The sequence below is a fragment of the Convolutriloba macropyga genome, chromosome 12, assembly GCF_964194025.1.
Source record: "Convolutriloba macropyga chromosome 12, txConMacr16.3, whole genome shotgun sequence".
NCBI lineage: Eukaryota > Metazoa > Xenacoelomorpha > Acoela > Convolutidae > Convolutriloba > Convolutriloba macropyga.
This window is the reverse complement of record NC_134479.1, coordinates 53,588,344-53,604,684: the sequence shown is the minus strand read 5'-3', so window position 1 is coordinate 53,604,684 and position 16,341 is coordinate 53,588,344. Positions and strand designations below refer to the sequence as shown.

At 34.5% G+C, this 16,341-nt stretch overlaps 1 protein-coding gene across 1 annotated transcript in view; it reads left to right on the top strand.

Moving 5' to 3' along the window:
- LOC142350857 (cGMP-specific 3',5'-cyclic phosphodiesterase-like) overlaps positions 1–16,341 on the top strand; it is a 104,230-nt gene that overhangs the window by 45,037 nt on the left and 42,852 nt on the right. The window contains exons 7-9 of the mRNA XM_075402839.1: positions 5,795–5,930; positions 6,881–7,085; positions 7,672–7,795. Of these exons, the coding sequence (XP_075258954.1) occupies positions 5,795–5,930; positions 6,881–7,085; positions 7,672–7,795 (465 nt within the window). The remainder of the gene's footprint in view (positions 1–5,794; positions 5,931–6,880; positions 7,086–7,671; positions 7,796–16,341) is intronic.

The following is a 16,341-nucleotide window of genomic DNA, read 5'->3' as shown; positions in this document are numbered from 1 at the left end:
GATAAAACTTGCATTTTTTCAAGTTTTAAAATTTTTGTCGGTTTTTAGGTTTCTCCAGCCTCAAAGCCAAATAATTTCCTCTAGGGTTTGATTATAGGTTACTGCATAGCTTCTAGATGTCATGGAATGTTTTTCAAGATTTTAATATCAGCCATTTTAAAAATTATTTGTATTTTTTCAAGTTTTTGAATCCTTTTGAATTTTTTTAATCGTTTTTTTTCCGGCACCAGGAAAAGCTCTGGTAAGCACTCAAGGTAAGCTCTGGCATAGTTTCTAGAGTTATATAGGAATGGTCATCAATATTTTAAAGACTCCAGCTCTTATCACTTTTTTGATAAAATTTAATTTTTGGAAAATTGTTATCATATTCCAAGTTTATGGATCTTCATGAGCCAGTGACACAATTTAAAGCTGGGAATAGGGATACTGGATAGTTTCTTGAGACAATGAGTTGGTTTTGAAGATTTTACTATCTTGAATTTTAGCAAGATTTTTTGCTTTTGTTTTCGAAATTTTTGAATAATTTTGTCCTTTTTTGAGTTTAACGATCATTAGTGGCCAACGAAATTTTTCGTCTTGCAGATGGGTTACTTGACATAACTCCTGGACACAAAATAGTTCGGAACATTTTCACTGCGAAATCTGGAAGTTTTTATTTTTAGTTTCGCAAAATTTTTCAACTTTTTTAAAATATCTGTTTTTTATTTGGTTTATTTACTTACAAAGCTAGAAAACTAAAAGTTGCAGAGTCGAATCAAGCTAAAGCTAGGCTCACTAAACCGTGGCTAGCTACAGACGAAGCTAATCGCTCGCCGGTCGTTTGAAAGCAGTTCGCCCGACGTTAGTCGGTTATGCTCTACATGCTTCTATCCTTCACAATTTTAAGCAAATGAAATCTATTGCCAAAATTTGGTTCAGTATTTCAATTTAAATTGGTGATCTATAATAATCGATAATAATATCATTTGGAGCCATGTAGTGAAATGAAATTGTTGTGTGCCGTTAGAGCAGCTGCAACTACACAATTGGTGGGCAGAAATATACAATCCCACCCTCATTTCTCTGTCTGAGTTGATAGGGTGAGAAAGTTTGATCTGTTAGCATCTTATTTTTTGTTCTCCTTTTTTTGGTAGAAGACATTGTCATGAAGTGCTCTGAAGCAATTTTTGTGGTCATGTGTATCCGTTTTTATTATTTTGTTAGCCTGATCAATTCGGCTTTTTTATTCAAAAGAAACTGGATAATCTTTTCAAGTCCGAGTGTATGATCATTGTCTGTAGTTCTTTAAGGACTTCTTAGGCTCCAAAATAATGGTTCACCGAAGCCGATTAAAAAAGAGAACTTTATGTGAAGTCAATTCGGTAAAATTTTTGCTCAATTCGGTAAAATTTTTGCTCACTTCTCTGCCCCCTCTTACCCCATGCGGCTGGCCAGCATAGGCTTAAGTGATCTGCTCTCAACGTTTTGAATCTTTTTTAATTGTTCTCCAACGGTTTAAGTCAATTAATGTAGTTATATTTCTTGCAAATTTTTGCTTGGCCTTTTTTGTTTTCCAACGTCTTTTTTCGCTCGCTTGGGCAGTTTCATTTTTTGTCAACGGATACGGATGAAGTAATAAGGTTTTTAGTGTACGATTTCACTGAAGGAGTATAGCTTTATGGTGCAGGACTGTAATGTATTTGGTAAATTTGGACCCCCATTAATTTTTTGCCCCTGACCCTTTTCTAATCGCAGCTGAGCTTAAATTAGCTGTAACCAAAGCCTGGCATTTGATTTGAGAACAACTCTATCCAAGGTACTCGGTTGCTTACTTGTTTCTTTCAGGAGTCAGAGACAGAAAATGTTAACTTTTGATTTGAGTTCTTTCAAAACTTGGCTTTGATTCGTAAGAATTATTTGTTTTCATTCATTAGTGTTATTTTTTAGTACGGTTATTCGTGTATATTTTTGTGCGTGACTTTGAACATAATTTGAAGTATATTTTGTAGTCATGTGTGTCCGTTTTTGTTGTTTTGCTTGCTTGATCAATTCGGCTTTTAGGCAAAAGAAACTGGATAATCTCTTCAAGCTCTAGTGTATGATAGTTCTCTTTAGTTCTTTAAGGGCTTCGTAGGCTCCAAAATAACAGTTCACCGGAGCCGATTAAGAACAGAACTTTATAATGTGAAGTCAATTCATAAATTTGTACTCACTTCTCTGCCCCCTCTTACCCTAAGCGTCTGGCCTGCATAGGCTTAAGTGATCTGCTCCCAACGTTTTGAATCTTCTTTAATTGTTCTCCAATGGTTTAAATCAATTAATGTAGTCATATTTCTTGCTAAATTTTGCTTGCCCTTTTTTGTTTTCCAACGTTGTTTTCGCTCGCTTGGGCAGTTTCATTTTTTCTCAACAGATACGGATGAAGTAATAAGGTTTTTAGTGTACGATTTCACTGAAGGAGTATAGCGTTATGGTGCAGGACCGTAATGTATTTTGTAAATTTGGACCCCCATTAGTTTTTTGCCCCCAACCCTGTTCTAATAGCCGCTGAGCTTAAGTTAGCTGTAACCAAAGCCTGGCATTTCATTTGAGAACAACTCTATCAAAGGTACTTGGTTGCTTATTTCTTTATTTCAGCAGTCAGAGACAGAAAATGTTAATTTTTGATTTGAGTTGTTTAAAATTTGACTTTGATTCGTAAGAATTATTTGTTTCATTCATTGGTGTTTTATTTTTTAGTACAGTTATTTATGTATATTTTTGTGCGTGACTTTGAACATAATTTGAAGTATTTTTTGTAGTCATGTGTGTCCGTTTTTGTTGTTTTGTTTGCTTGATCAATTCGCTTTTAGGCAAAAGAAACTGGATAATCTCTTCAAGCTCGAGTGTTTGATAATTCTCTTTAGTTCTTTAAGGGCTTCTTAGGCTCCAAAATAACAGTTCACCGGAGCCGATTAAGAATAGAACTTTTTAATATGAAGTCAATTCATAAATTTTTACTCACTTCTCTGCCCCCTCTTACATTAAGCGGCTGGCCTGCATAGGCTTAAGTGATCTGCTCTCAACGTTTTGAATCTTCTTTAATTGTTCTCCAATGGTTTAAATCAATTAATGTGGTAATATTTCTTGTGCGCCCTTTTTTGTTTTCCAACGTTGTTTTCGCTCGCTTGGGCAGTTTCATTTTTTGTCAACAGATACGGATGAAGTAATAAGGTTTTTAGTGTACGAATTCACTGAAGGAGTATAGCTTTATGGTGCAGGACCGTAATGTATTTGGTTATTTTGGACCCCCATTAATTGTTTGCATCCAACCCTGTTCTAATCGCAGCTGAGCTTAAGTTAGCTGTAACCAAAGCCTGGCATTTCATTTGAGAACAACCTTATCCAAGGTACTCGGTTGCTTATTTGTTTCTTTCAGGATTCAGAGACAGAAAATGTTAATTTTTGATTTGAGTTTTTTAAAAATTTGGCTTTGATTCGTAAGAATTAGTGTTATATTTATAGTACGGTTATTTGTGTATATTTTTGTGCGTGACTTTGAACAGAATTTGAAGTATATTTTGTAATCATGTGCGTCCGTTTTTGTTGTTTTGCTTGCTTAATTAGTTCGGCTTTTAGCCAAAAGAAACTGAATAATCTCTTCAAGCTCGAGTGTATGATCAACCTCATTAGTTTTTTAAGGACTTCTTGGGCTCCAAAATTACGGTTCACCGAAGCTGTTTAAGAAACAGAACTTTATAATGTGAAGTCAATTCATTAAGTTTTTACTCAATTCTCTGCTACCTCTTACCCTATTCGGCTGGCCTGCATAGGCTTAAGTGATCTGCTCTCAACGTTTTGAATCTTTTTTAATTGTTCTCCAACGGTTTAAGTCAATTAATGTAGTTATTTTTCTTGCTAATTTTTGCTCTGCCTTTTTTGTTTTCCAACGTTGCTTTCGCTCGCTTGGCAGTTTCATTTTTTGTGAACAGATACGGATGAAGTAATAAGGTTTTTAGTGTACGAATTCACTGAAGGAGTATAGCTTTATGGTGCAGGACCGTAATGTATTTGATAAATTTGGACCCTCATTAATTTTTTGCCCCCAACCCTGTTCTAATCGCAGCTGAGCTTAAGTTAGCTGTAACCAAAACCTGGCATTTCATTTGAGAACAACTTTATCCAAGGTACTCGGTTGCTTATTTGTTTCTTTCAGGATTCAGAGACAGAAAATGTTAACTTTTGGTTTGAGTTCTTTCAAAATTTGGCTTTGCTCCGTAAGAATTATTTGTTTTCATGCATTGGTGTTATCTTTTTAAGTACTGTTATTTATGTATGTTTTGTGCGTGATTTTGAACAGAATTTGAAGTATATTTTGAAGTCATGTGAGTCCGTTTTTGTTCTTTTGCTTGCTTGATCAGTTCGGCTTTTCGCCAAAGGCAAAGGAAACAGGATGATCCTGTGATCCCCAGGTGTATGAAGACTGTCTTTCACTCCTTGCGCGATTTGACTTTGTTTTTCGCATTTTACTCCCAAACGATGGTTTGCATTGGGTCTCATTATCAGGTCTTGCATTTTCGAATCCTTAGACTGTATTTCAATACTTTTCTCCTAGTAGTTTTTGCGAGTTGTTCTTTGATCGTTTTTTTTTCGTCTGATCGGTCTGAGTAATTGTCGAGAGTAAATGGAATAAATTGTTTTCATAGCGTCGATGTCTATTTTGATACTATTGGACATAGTCAAACTATGTGAACCACAATAAAGAAAGAAATAATGAATAAATTTCTCCTTTTTTATGATAAAATGAATCAATTTAAATCAACAATTTAATTACTTACTTTATTATCAGTGTTATTACATATCATAATAATAAAAGATATCTCGGAGAGGACAGATAAATTGATTCATTTTATCATAAAAAAGGAGAAATTTATTCATTATTTCTTTCTTTATTGTGGTTCACATAGTTTGACTATGTCCAATAGTATCAAAATAGACATCGACGCTATGAAAACAATTTATTCCATTTACTCTCGACAATTACTCAGACCGATCAGACGAAAAAAAAACCGATCAAAGAACAACTTGCAGAAACTATTGCGACCTAGTATCTGCCGTGGCTAAAATTAAATAGTTAAGAAGAGAAAAAAATGATCATTAAATTTTTTGACGTTGAAAACAGAATAAAAAAATACGGTTTTTAAGCTCAAAACGATTCTATTTTTTGAACTCTATAGCTACTACGCTAACACTGTATGCTGTGTCTCAATTTCCGAGAGTGACGCTGATTACTGGCAAATATAAATAAAAGAAATACAAAAAATAATTTTTTGCTATTCGATTTTCTATGTCTAGACTTCGTTATTTTCCAAAAAATAGTACCATTTTTGAGGCCTCGATACCATTTTGAGGAACAATTTTTGACTAGAGTTCATGGAAAAGAAAAATTGAAAAACAAATGGAATTCCTTGTCTCTCAAAAATCGTTGGAATCCTGATCAATATTGTTGCCGCAGATTTGTATTTAATTAAGCCTTTTTTGCACATGAACCAAATATGAAGCACTAATTGTAAACGTGTGTGTCTTTTTATGCAAAATTGTTGCGTAACCAAATTCTTCTAGAACATTCTTTCGATTTCACTTCTTGAGTGAATTTTTCACGCTTGACTTTCGGGTTTTTTTGGGTGATTTGAATTGCCCGCATTCAGAAAGTAAGTCTGTCATAAAAGCTTCTCTAGCCTGTGCCCCTTCTAAATTGATTACCGCTCCAGTTGTTCGAGAGCAAGTGGTCCGACGTTTGTGGGTTTGTTTCCGAATTGATATGTTTTGTTTTCAGTCTGGACGCGGAGGAAGATCTGTTGAGGGGAACATTTGAGTGCAGTGGACGGCAGATCCGTGTTCCGATGGGGGTGGGAGTGATTGGAACTGTTGCCAAAACGAGGGAAGTCATCAATATACACGATGTCACACAGGTATCTTAACAAGTCTCTTGGTCGATTATTGTTTATTTGTATACATACCAATATCTCTAAATTCAATTTAGCATCTTTAAATGAATTATATATGAACAGCACTAATGAAAGTGACATCACTCACTTCCAGAGTTCAATAACTGGTTCTTATCTGCTGTAAAAGGGGAGAGGTACTGATAATTGAATTTGCACCTAGTAGCAAGCACCTTGTGACGTGAGAACATTCTGGCACACCCATATTTAATTTTTGATACAGAAATGATGAATTAAATCCTGTTAATTCTGAATAAGCTTTTTTAAATCGGTAACATTGGTTCAAATCATGAACACGGTCAAATCGCCGGTTGGGACACATTCTCAACCTTCAGCCCACACCATCGGGTTTTAAATACCAACGCAATTGTGTCTTTATAAATTGGTTTTCAGGTTTCCACTTTTATTGGGTATTTCTTAATTCAACGTAATAATTGTTGCACCACTCGGGATCAAGTTTCTAATTTTACAATACGTTAAATAATCGCTTTAATAAAAAATATGGGATCTTTTCCGTTTGTGCCCCCCCCCCAGTTTATTGGGTGCATATTATTTGTGCCCCTCAGACTCACGTGCCATATTTTTACATAATGATTAACTATGTAATGAAACGTGCTCTGTAACTGGGGGGGGGGGGGGGGGGCACAAACGGAAAAGATCCAAAATATGGAAATATGGATTAAGTATTCGGAGATTTTAAGCAAAATTTAAGCGTTAGTAGTAGGAAATGAGGGGGTCTGCCCTTCACTTTTTGAATACGCATGTATAATACCTGTATTATATGCATAGAATATGCCAAAAAGTGTGCAAAAATAAGTAGTCAGAAAGTAGGTGGCAGACCCCCCGTTTTATAGTACGTTAAATTGATCAGGTTAATAAAAAAACATGGATTTAGTAATGGGAGATTTTTGTGTTAGGATGCGAGATACGAGCAGGGAATAGATGACGCACTTCTGCCCACAGACTACAAAGTACAGAGTATTCTGTGTGTTCCGATTGTGAATGTGAACCAGGAAGTGATCGGAGTGGCACAGGCCATAAACAAACACAGAATCACAAACAACAACAACAACAATAACCCAACTCAACCGACTACCAGCACTAATGAAAACTACATTCGAGGTACATTACTAATAGCAGACTTTCAAAAAAAAATAATGAAAAATTGGGATTTTTCCGTTTGTCCCCCCCCCCCCAAGCTTAGTGGGTGCATACTATTAGCGAGCTTAGTGAAAGCAGACGCACGTGCCATGCTTTGATTCACTATGTAATCGCACGTGCTTTGTAACTGGGGGAGCATAACGTACGGGGGGGGGGGGGGGGTGCACAAACGGAAAAGATCCAAAATTTGGAATCACCAGTAGCAAATGAGAACTATTGGTGTAACTTGTAGTAAATTAAATATTAGCCGCAATTGAAAGAAAAAAAGAATGAAAGAAGAAAGGCATTAGTTTCGTTGCTAGGACAAAACCGTCTATGAATATCGAGATGATCAGGATAAATTTTACCCGATGTCAAACTGGCAAGCAATGAACAAGATCAGTTAAGACGAGTCACCTAACCGGAAGCTTTGATATTGATAACAGATAACAACCCAATAGCATTCAAATCATTAACAAGAACATTAAAGGAGAAACAAAAAGAAATAAAATTTAGCTAACTCTCAAAAGAAAGTATTATAAAAGCGTTTCTTTTTCTGTATTTTAAGAACCAGAAGATGATAACAAAGGCAACAGTACCCGTGATTCGTTCACGTCTCGAGACATCAGACTGTGTAGAACATACTTGGCATTCTGTGGAATATGTCTGATGAATGCTCGATTGTATAACAGGTTAGCTACTTCATTACATTATTTTTCCCTCTGAAATTTCCATTTTATTACAGCTGAGAAGATATAATGCGGTGCTTTTGATTTTTATTTTTTGTCGTCTAACAAGTTGTTCACGCCACAAAGCTCAAAACAGCCATTTTTTCCTCTATTCAAGCGCCTGTTAAACTGCTTTTATGTACGTGACGTCAGTTGATGACTGTTTGGCAGTGATTTTCTGACCGAGTTTACGATCTTCAAAATTAAACTTCGTTCAGTGATACTCTATATATTTTTGTTTTTGCTATACAGTTTAGTTTTATTGTTTTGTTAATAGCCGCCCTCATCTTCTCAGCCGGCTATTATAGCGCTCCTATTTTTTTTACAATTCAAAGAATTTGAATTGTATTGGGCGCTGTCTTTTTACGACTCGAAGAGGAGTATTGGAGAAGTCCTTTTTTTTAATCAATTTTATTGGAGTGATTTTTGAAGCGGGAAATGAAACGCGTGAAAAAATTTGGATTGACTTTGGCGCTGAACAAAAGTGAAGAGCGGAGCGAAAAGAGAGTGGTTTTTGTTCATACCGCTGTTTTTGAGAGAGCGAGAAGTTGATGTGTGAAAAAATTTTCTCTAAGCGAGCGAAATTTTTTTTGTTCACGTGCGGCATTTTAAAGCAGTTTTTTTCGTTTGTTTTCGTTAAGAGGTTTGGTTATGATTTTGTTTTAATTTTAGGCTGGTTTCGGTAGTGGTTTGAAGGTTTCAGGAAATTAATATGAATTGTATGATAATTCGGTGGTTTTTAATGTATTTTCATGATTTTCGGGCTAATTTTTGCGTTTTTTTGACGATTTTTGTTTTACTGGCTCAAATGGGTATTGAAGAAACCCCTTATACTTGAGCAATATTATGATAACAATTGGTTACAGTTTTGTGGGTAAGACTCATTTTTTTGTTGAGAAATATGACTTTTTGTTGAAAAAAATGGCGAAAATGGGAACTATTTTTCTTAATTTTTTTGCAGTTTTTTTTCTGTTTTTAGCTAAGTTTCTTTGCCTATTATGACTTGCCTTTTGTTTTGCGAGCATCTGGATACCCTATTGGCTGAAGGGAATTTTCCTTTGGATATATATGTTTTTTGAAATATTAAAAAATTTTAGTAAGTTTTTCAGTGAAAGTTGTTTTTAAGAGCTTTTTTAAAATAATTTAGACTAAAGTATTTTTCAAAATTCACTTAAGTGGTTTTTTGTAAGTACAAAATGGTTTGACGAAGTTATTTTGGCAGAAAAAGTTTTTTCGTGATCTCAATTTATAACAAAATTTGATCAGATTTTTTATCATATTTTAACAGATTTGATTTTATTGTTTTTACATTTTGTTTCATGACTTTGTTTCAAGATAATCATAAATTAATGAGGGCACGTTTTGTTTGATGAGCAGTTGGATGGCGTTTAAATGGATTTTCACTTCGAGTCGTTTCCGGAATTCTTCCGGCTATGTTTTAAGATCTGTTCACACATTTTATGATTTTTGAAGTCAAATTGGAGTAGTGATTTTGGTCACGCCAAAACAGGAAATGGAGCCAAAAAGCGAGTGCTTTTGCTGCGTGAATTTTTTCGCTCTAATTTTAAAGTAGAGTGCGAAAATGGTGTTCGAACAAAAATGCGGTTTCTCTGTAGTGGTTTTTTGTTCACATGCGGGAATTTCACTCTGATTTTTACTGCTTTTTCGATTTTTTGGATCGGATTTTTCTCTAAATTGTTTTCCCAAACCATTCACAGCTCATTCTAGGCCTAGTCTTTTGTTTGAACTAATATTTCATTTCTCGCTAGTGGTTTTTTTGTTCATATGCGGCATTTTGACATTGATTTTTTGTTTTGTTATTTTCTGATCTGACTTTTTAAAATGATTTTCTAAATTCACTCATCGTCCGTTCTAGGTCTAGTTTTTCTGTTTAGTCAATGAAAATTCTCTGAGTTGTACGTCAGGACTTGTCCTGCTATGTTTTTGTTTCGTCGTCTGACGCTCTTTTTTCGTTTTACATTTGTTCACACGGCAAAGCTGAAAAAGTCAAATTTTCTGAATTACTTCTTCCTCTCACTAATGGCATTTGCGCGTGACGTCATTTCTAATCACTCCCTTTAGCAGAAGTTTTTAGGTTATTTGCGTGATTAGATTTTGATCATACGTGACTTACCTCACTCAATAAAATGACTTTTACACTTTAAAACTTAAGTTTAAATTGAATTTGTTTAAGGTCAAGGGAACTCATTTGTGCAGTAAAGGTCCCCAATAAGTGGCTTCTGCGGAATGAATTTTAACAAGCTTTATCAATTATCGCTGAATGTTTTTCACCTAGTTTTTTTGAGCGAAGTCGATTTTTTTTTCAATTTAGATCTATCTGTTTCTATCTCTATTATATGGCACGCAGGTCTGTTCTTTCGCAGCTATTCCGGCAATCTGCCGGCTATGTTTAATGTATTGAAACGAGGTCGATAGGACATAGAGTGAAACCCTTAATAATGATTACCGGAAGTTGTAGTAGTAGTCTTATGTACGTATTTACAAGTGTGAGTATTTACAAGTTTAAGTTTTTTTATAGCTGCGAAGCTGTCAGCTGAGCTAAGCTCTATTGCGGTGCTCTTGGTTTTTAAAATTCAAAGAATTTCAAATTTTTTAATTCTAGTTTTAAAGAAGAGTGAGAAAACAGTGTTTGAACCAAACTTCGCTTTCTCGCTAGTGGTTTTTTGTTACATGCTGCAATTTCACTTTGATTTTTACGATTTTTTCAATTTTTTGGATCGGATTTTTTTCTAAATGGTTTTCCCATTCCATTCATAGTTCATTCTAGGCCTAGTTTTTTGTTTGAGCCAAATTTCCATTTCTCGCAAGTTGTTTTTTCTTCACATGCAGCATTTTGACCTTGATTTTGTTTTTATCTAATTTTTTTCTTGAAATGGTTTTCCCAATTCACTCATAGTCCGTTCTAGGTCTAGTTTTTCTGTTTAGTCAATGACAATTCTCTGAATTGTACGTCAGGACTTGTCCTGCTATGTTTTTGTTTCGTCGTCTGACGCTCTTTTTTCGTTTTACATTTGTTCACACGGCAAAGCTGAAAAAGTCAAATTTTCTGAATTACTTCTTCCTCTCACTAACGGCATTTGCGCGTGACGTCATTTCTAATCACTCCCTTTAGCAGAAGTTGTTAGGTTATTTGCGTGATTAGATTTTGATCATACGTGACTTACCTCACTCAATAAAATGACTTTTACACTTTAAACTTAAGTTTAATTTGAATTTGTTTAAGGTCAAGGGAACTCATTTGTGCAGTAAAGGTCCCTAATAAGTGGCTTCTGCGGAATGAATTTTAACAAGCTTTATTAATTTATCGCTGAATGTTTTTCATCTAGTTTTTTTGAGCTGCGTCGATTTTTTTTTCAATTTAGATCTATGTTTCTATCTCTATTATATGGCACGCAGGTCTGTTCTTTCGCAGCTATTCCGTTAATCTGCCGGCTATGTTTAATGTATTGAAACGAGGTCGATAGAACATAGAGTGAAACCCTTAATAATGATTACCGGAAGTTGTAGTAGTAGTCTTATGTACGTATTTACAAGTGTGAGTATTTACAATAAGTTTTTTTATAGCTGCGAAGCTGTCAGCTGAGCTAAGCTCTATTGCGGTGCTCTTGGTTTTTAAAATTCAAAGAATTTCAAATTTTTTAATTCTAGTTTTAAAGAAGAGTGAGAAAACAGTGTGAACAAAAGTTCGCTTTCTCGCTAGTGGTTTTTTGTTCACATGCGGCATCTTCCTTTTGGCTTTTTCTGTTTTTTTACTATTTTGGATCGGATCTTTTTGAAATGGTTTTACCAATCCATTTATAGGCCTAGTTTTTTGTTTGAACCAAGTTAACATTTTTCGCTATTGATTTTTTGTTCACATGCGGCATTTTGGCATTGATTTTTTTTATTTTATCTATTTTTTTTAGAAATGGTTTTTCCAAATTCGCTCATGGTCCGTTCTAGGTCTAGTTGTTTTTTTAGTCAATGAAATTTCTTTGAATTGTACGTCAGGACTTGTCCTGCTATGTTTTTGTTTCGTCGTCTGACGCTCTTTTTTCGTTTTACATTTGTTCACACGGCAAAGCTGAAAAAGTCAAATTTTCTGAATTACTTCTTCCTCTCACTAACGGCATTTGCGCGTGACGTCATTTCTAATCACTCCCTTTAGCAGAAGTTGTTAGGTTATTTGCGTGATTAGATTTTGATCATACGTGACTTACCTCACTCAATAAAATGACTTTTACACTTTAAACTTAAGTTTAATTTGAATTTGTTTAAGGTCAAGGGAACTCATTTGTGCAGTAAAGGTCCCTAATAAGTGGCTTCTGCGGAATGAATTTTAACAAGCTTTATTAATTTATCGCTGAATGTTTTTCATCTAGTTTTTTTGAGCTGCGTCGATTTTTTTTTTAATTTAGATCTATGTTTCTATCTCTATTATATGGCACGCAGGTCTGTTCTTTCGCAGCTATTCCGTTAATCTGCCGGCTATGTTTAATGTATTGAAACGAGGTCGATAGAACATAGAGTGAAACCCTTAATAATGATTACCGGAAGTTGTAGTAGTAGTCTCATGTACGTATTTACAAGTGTGAGTATTTACAATAAGTTTTTTTATAGCTGCGAAGCTGTCAGCTGAGCTAAGCTCTATTGCGGTGCTCTTGGTTTTTAAAATTCAAAGAATTTCAAATTTTTTAATTCTAGTTTTAAAGAAGAGTGAGAAAACAGTGTTTGAACCAAACTTCGCTTTCTCGCTAGTGGTTTTTTGTTACATGCTGCAATTTCACTTTGATTTTTACGATTTTTTCAATTTTTTGGATCGGATTTTTTTCTAAATGGTTTTCCCACTCCATTCATAGTTCATTCTAGGCCTAGTTTTTTGTTTGAGCCAAATTTCCATTTCTCGCAAGTGGTTTTTTGTTCACATGCAGCATTTTGACCTTGATTTTCTGTTTTTTTATCTAATTTTTTTTTAGAAATGGTTTTCCCAATTCACTCATAGTCCGTTCTAGGTCTAGTTTTTGGATTAGTCAATGAAAATTCTTTGAATTTTACGTCAGGACTTGTCCTGCTATGTTTTTTTTACTTCGTCGAATAAAAAAGTGTTTCGCTTTACCTCATTTTGCCGCATTTTCAACATTTTGCGTGATATCTTTTTGACTTCTCTAGGCTAGTTTCTCTCTTCTCTCATTCTGCTAAAAGTGAATTTGAACATCAGTTGCTCAGCAAAGCAATTCAAAATGAACAGAGTCAGTATAAAAAATTGAAGTCAGAAATAGAAACGGGATAAACTCATAAAGCCCAATTTTAGATGCCCGCTATGCTATTTGAACGTCGTTCCTATAAGTCTTAGTTATCATCTCCTATGCTTATTGGTATTGATAGTAGCCCCTGTAGCCTCTCTCTAATAAACAGGAGTATGTTCAACTACGGAATGCCATCAAAATAAAGCGGACTTAAAAAATTCTTTTGTACAAAAATCTTTTTTCCTTTTAAATATCTTCTATTCGTTCAATCCCAATTATGCTTATTGGTATCAACGGCGGCTATTTTCCGGCAATCTGCCGGGTATGTTTAATTAATAACACCGGAGAAATTAATTCTTTCTTTCTTTTTTATACTCTAAACCCGTTCAAGGTTCATAAAGTACTTCTATATAATGAAAGCTGCTACAACGAGGCAACGCGACCGAAAAAATGGACAACTTTTGATTTGAATTTACTAAATAGGTTTTATTGGTTGAATCGCCTATTCATAAATGCAGAGCGGTATACGTTTCTATCTATATCTTGCGGTTGACATGTCTATTCCTCGGCTATATTGGGCAGCCTATCGACTATGTTGATAAGAATTGTCCATTTTGCATTTATGAGACTGTAATTCATGTGGGTGATCTCACATGTTTTAAAGTCAACGAGGATTAGAGCTCTCCGCCATTCACGCTCTTTTTTGTCGAAAATTTTTTGTCCTCGTTAAGTTTCATATGTAGTTTTTGAGAGGTGGTGACTTTTGTTTTTTTGACATTGCTGGTCAACCCTGATAGAAGCTCGATTTTGAATTTGCGTCTTACAGACGTCCACCATCCTAAAACCCAGTTTGAGCTTTTTAAATTGGAGATTAGAATTTGCTTTCTGTTCTGTCAATTGCTCTCGAAGTTCGAAACAATTGTTCGCTTATATGCAAAATTTTCGTTGGACCGTTTTTGGTTCTTTTTTTCTAGAACAGTCTTCTCTTTCGAGTTATCAAGTGGCTTGGCGTCTTATTTTTTATGCTAAAATAGAAGCGATTTTGAGCGAGTAAGCATCATGGTCCTTATAGGGTAGAGGTTTAATTAAGATGGTGGACTGCTATCATGTAGGTAGTGGGTTCGAACCCTAGTTGAGGCGGTCTTTTGCATCCATGAAGAGTTTATAAGACTGAACCCCTCTAGATTAAATTTCCCCCGCCTGTCGTTTGAGAGCAATTCATTCGTTGTTTGTCGAATTTTCTTTTTAATTTTAACCATTGTAAGTTGATCTTCAATCTAAATGCAGTGAAATTTGATTTCAAATAGATTGATTTGAGTTAGTTCAATGTTCAAGTTCATCAATTTTTCAGCAGAATTAAAAACCCATAAGCTTTTGGGTAAATTTTTTGTTAGTGTTTGATTACATCTCGATTTTGCTCCTTCTCGAAAGAACAGGGAAAAATTATAAAGACCAAAGGTATTAAGTTAGTTTGATGCCGATAGAATTGTTTTACTCTTTTCTGATATGTACAGTACACTAAAACTGCTGTAAAATAATTCTGTCAGTATGTATTTTGACTCTGGGTAATTTATAGATTTTTAATTATCACTACTCAACATACCCTTAGTAAAAGTAAGCCCTCCAGCACCCGTTATTTGGGAATATTTAGTCCGTAAATTTAAGTTTGTTGTAGTTGATTTTGAACTTGAGCTGACTTTAGTTGATGATAATATTCATTTTGTACTCGCCACTTTTATTAATGGCTTTCATTTTGATGACTTCGTTTTTTATTATTCAAAGTATTTGAAGTATATTAATTAGGGCGATGTCTTTCAAAACATCTAATTTCACATTTTGATTAATTTTGAAGTCAGATTTGATTGCTTATCACGCACAACTAGAGCGGAAAAGCGATTGATTGTACGCCATGAAATCTTTCACTCATTTTTCATAGTAGAGCAGGCAAAGTTTAAAGATTAATTTTCTGCGTAATTTGTTCCCGAGTATTTATAATATCTGATTTGCTCATTGTTCAAAAATTGATTTTTTCTGTTTTCGAGATTAAGAAAATTTTTAAAAAAAACTACACTTTTTGAAATGTGCATCCTTGTTCTCTGCCTTTTGGGTTATTTGTTTTCGCACATTGAATGGCAGTTTCTCTTTATCCCTTTTTCTTCTTAATAAAATTTATTGTTCTCACTGCACATAAATTGGTCATCATCTTTCCTGAGGCAAAAATGGTAAAAACTGAATTTTTGAAGTTATGTCCTTTAATAAATATTTTGATTTTCAGGAATTTTCAACAATTTTTGATATCAAAAATAGCTTTTAGTTTCCAAACAACGTTTTCTGAAGTCATCTTTTTAATTGAAATTTTTCCGGCATACTTCTAATTTTTTTCCATATTTTCTGGATATCTTTTCTCTACTTTCTCCAAACAAAATAGCGTTTTTATCCTTTATATTTACCCTCAGGCATTGCTCTGCGTATTGTTCAACAAGTGGTTGTCTATCACCGTTTAAGAGATAAAAATCGCGTCATGGTCTAAAAATTTTTTGGAAAAATTGTTCATGAATCTATCTAATGGGCAACAAAGGTGTCAGCGATGCTAGTAGCGAGGCAGTTTTCAGAGCTTTTCAGTGCTAAAATTTCTCTAAATGTTAATTTTTATAGTGGACATTTTGGAAAAATTGGCCGTTCTGGTTATATCCAGTTATGTTTTTAATTCGCTTTCAACTGTTTCATTTAAATGGGCTTTAGAGTTCAGTCAACAAGTTTGCTTTATTAATAGCCGCCGTCCGCCGCTCAACGCTTATTGTTTAAGCGCTCTCCATTTTGAATTCGCTTTAACTTTTGATCACGTTTTTCGTTTCACGATTTTCACGTTTGATTTCTTAATTACCTCACTCACTGTTTCAACTGAATGGGTTTTAAAATATTCTGATGCATTGAATTATGCAATGCAGTGATTACGGTCCAAGTCAAAAGAGTAAAATCAAAAGATCAAAAGAAACAGGATAAGCATATGAAGTCCACTCATTTAAGTCGTAGTGCATTAGGTTACCAAAATTCATTAAAGAGATTGCTAGCTGGCATTAGTATTATGCTTAATAGCGTTCACTTTCGAAGCTGAATTAAGTCTAATTTTAGAATCTAACCGAATATGCAGAATTTGCGCACCAAATAAAAAATTGTGACACTTAGAAAATTTCTGTCAATTTCTATCTGTTGTTTTCTTTTTCTGTTTCAATCCAAGCGGGTCAACTACGGCTCTTTTCGGGA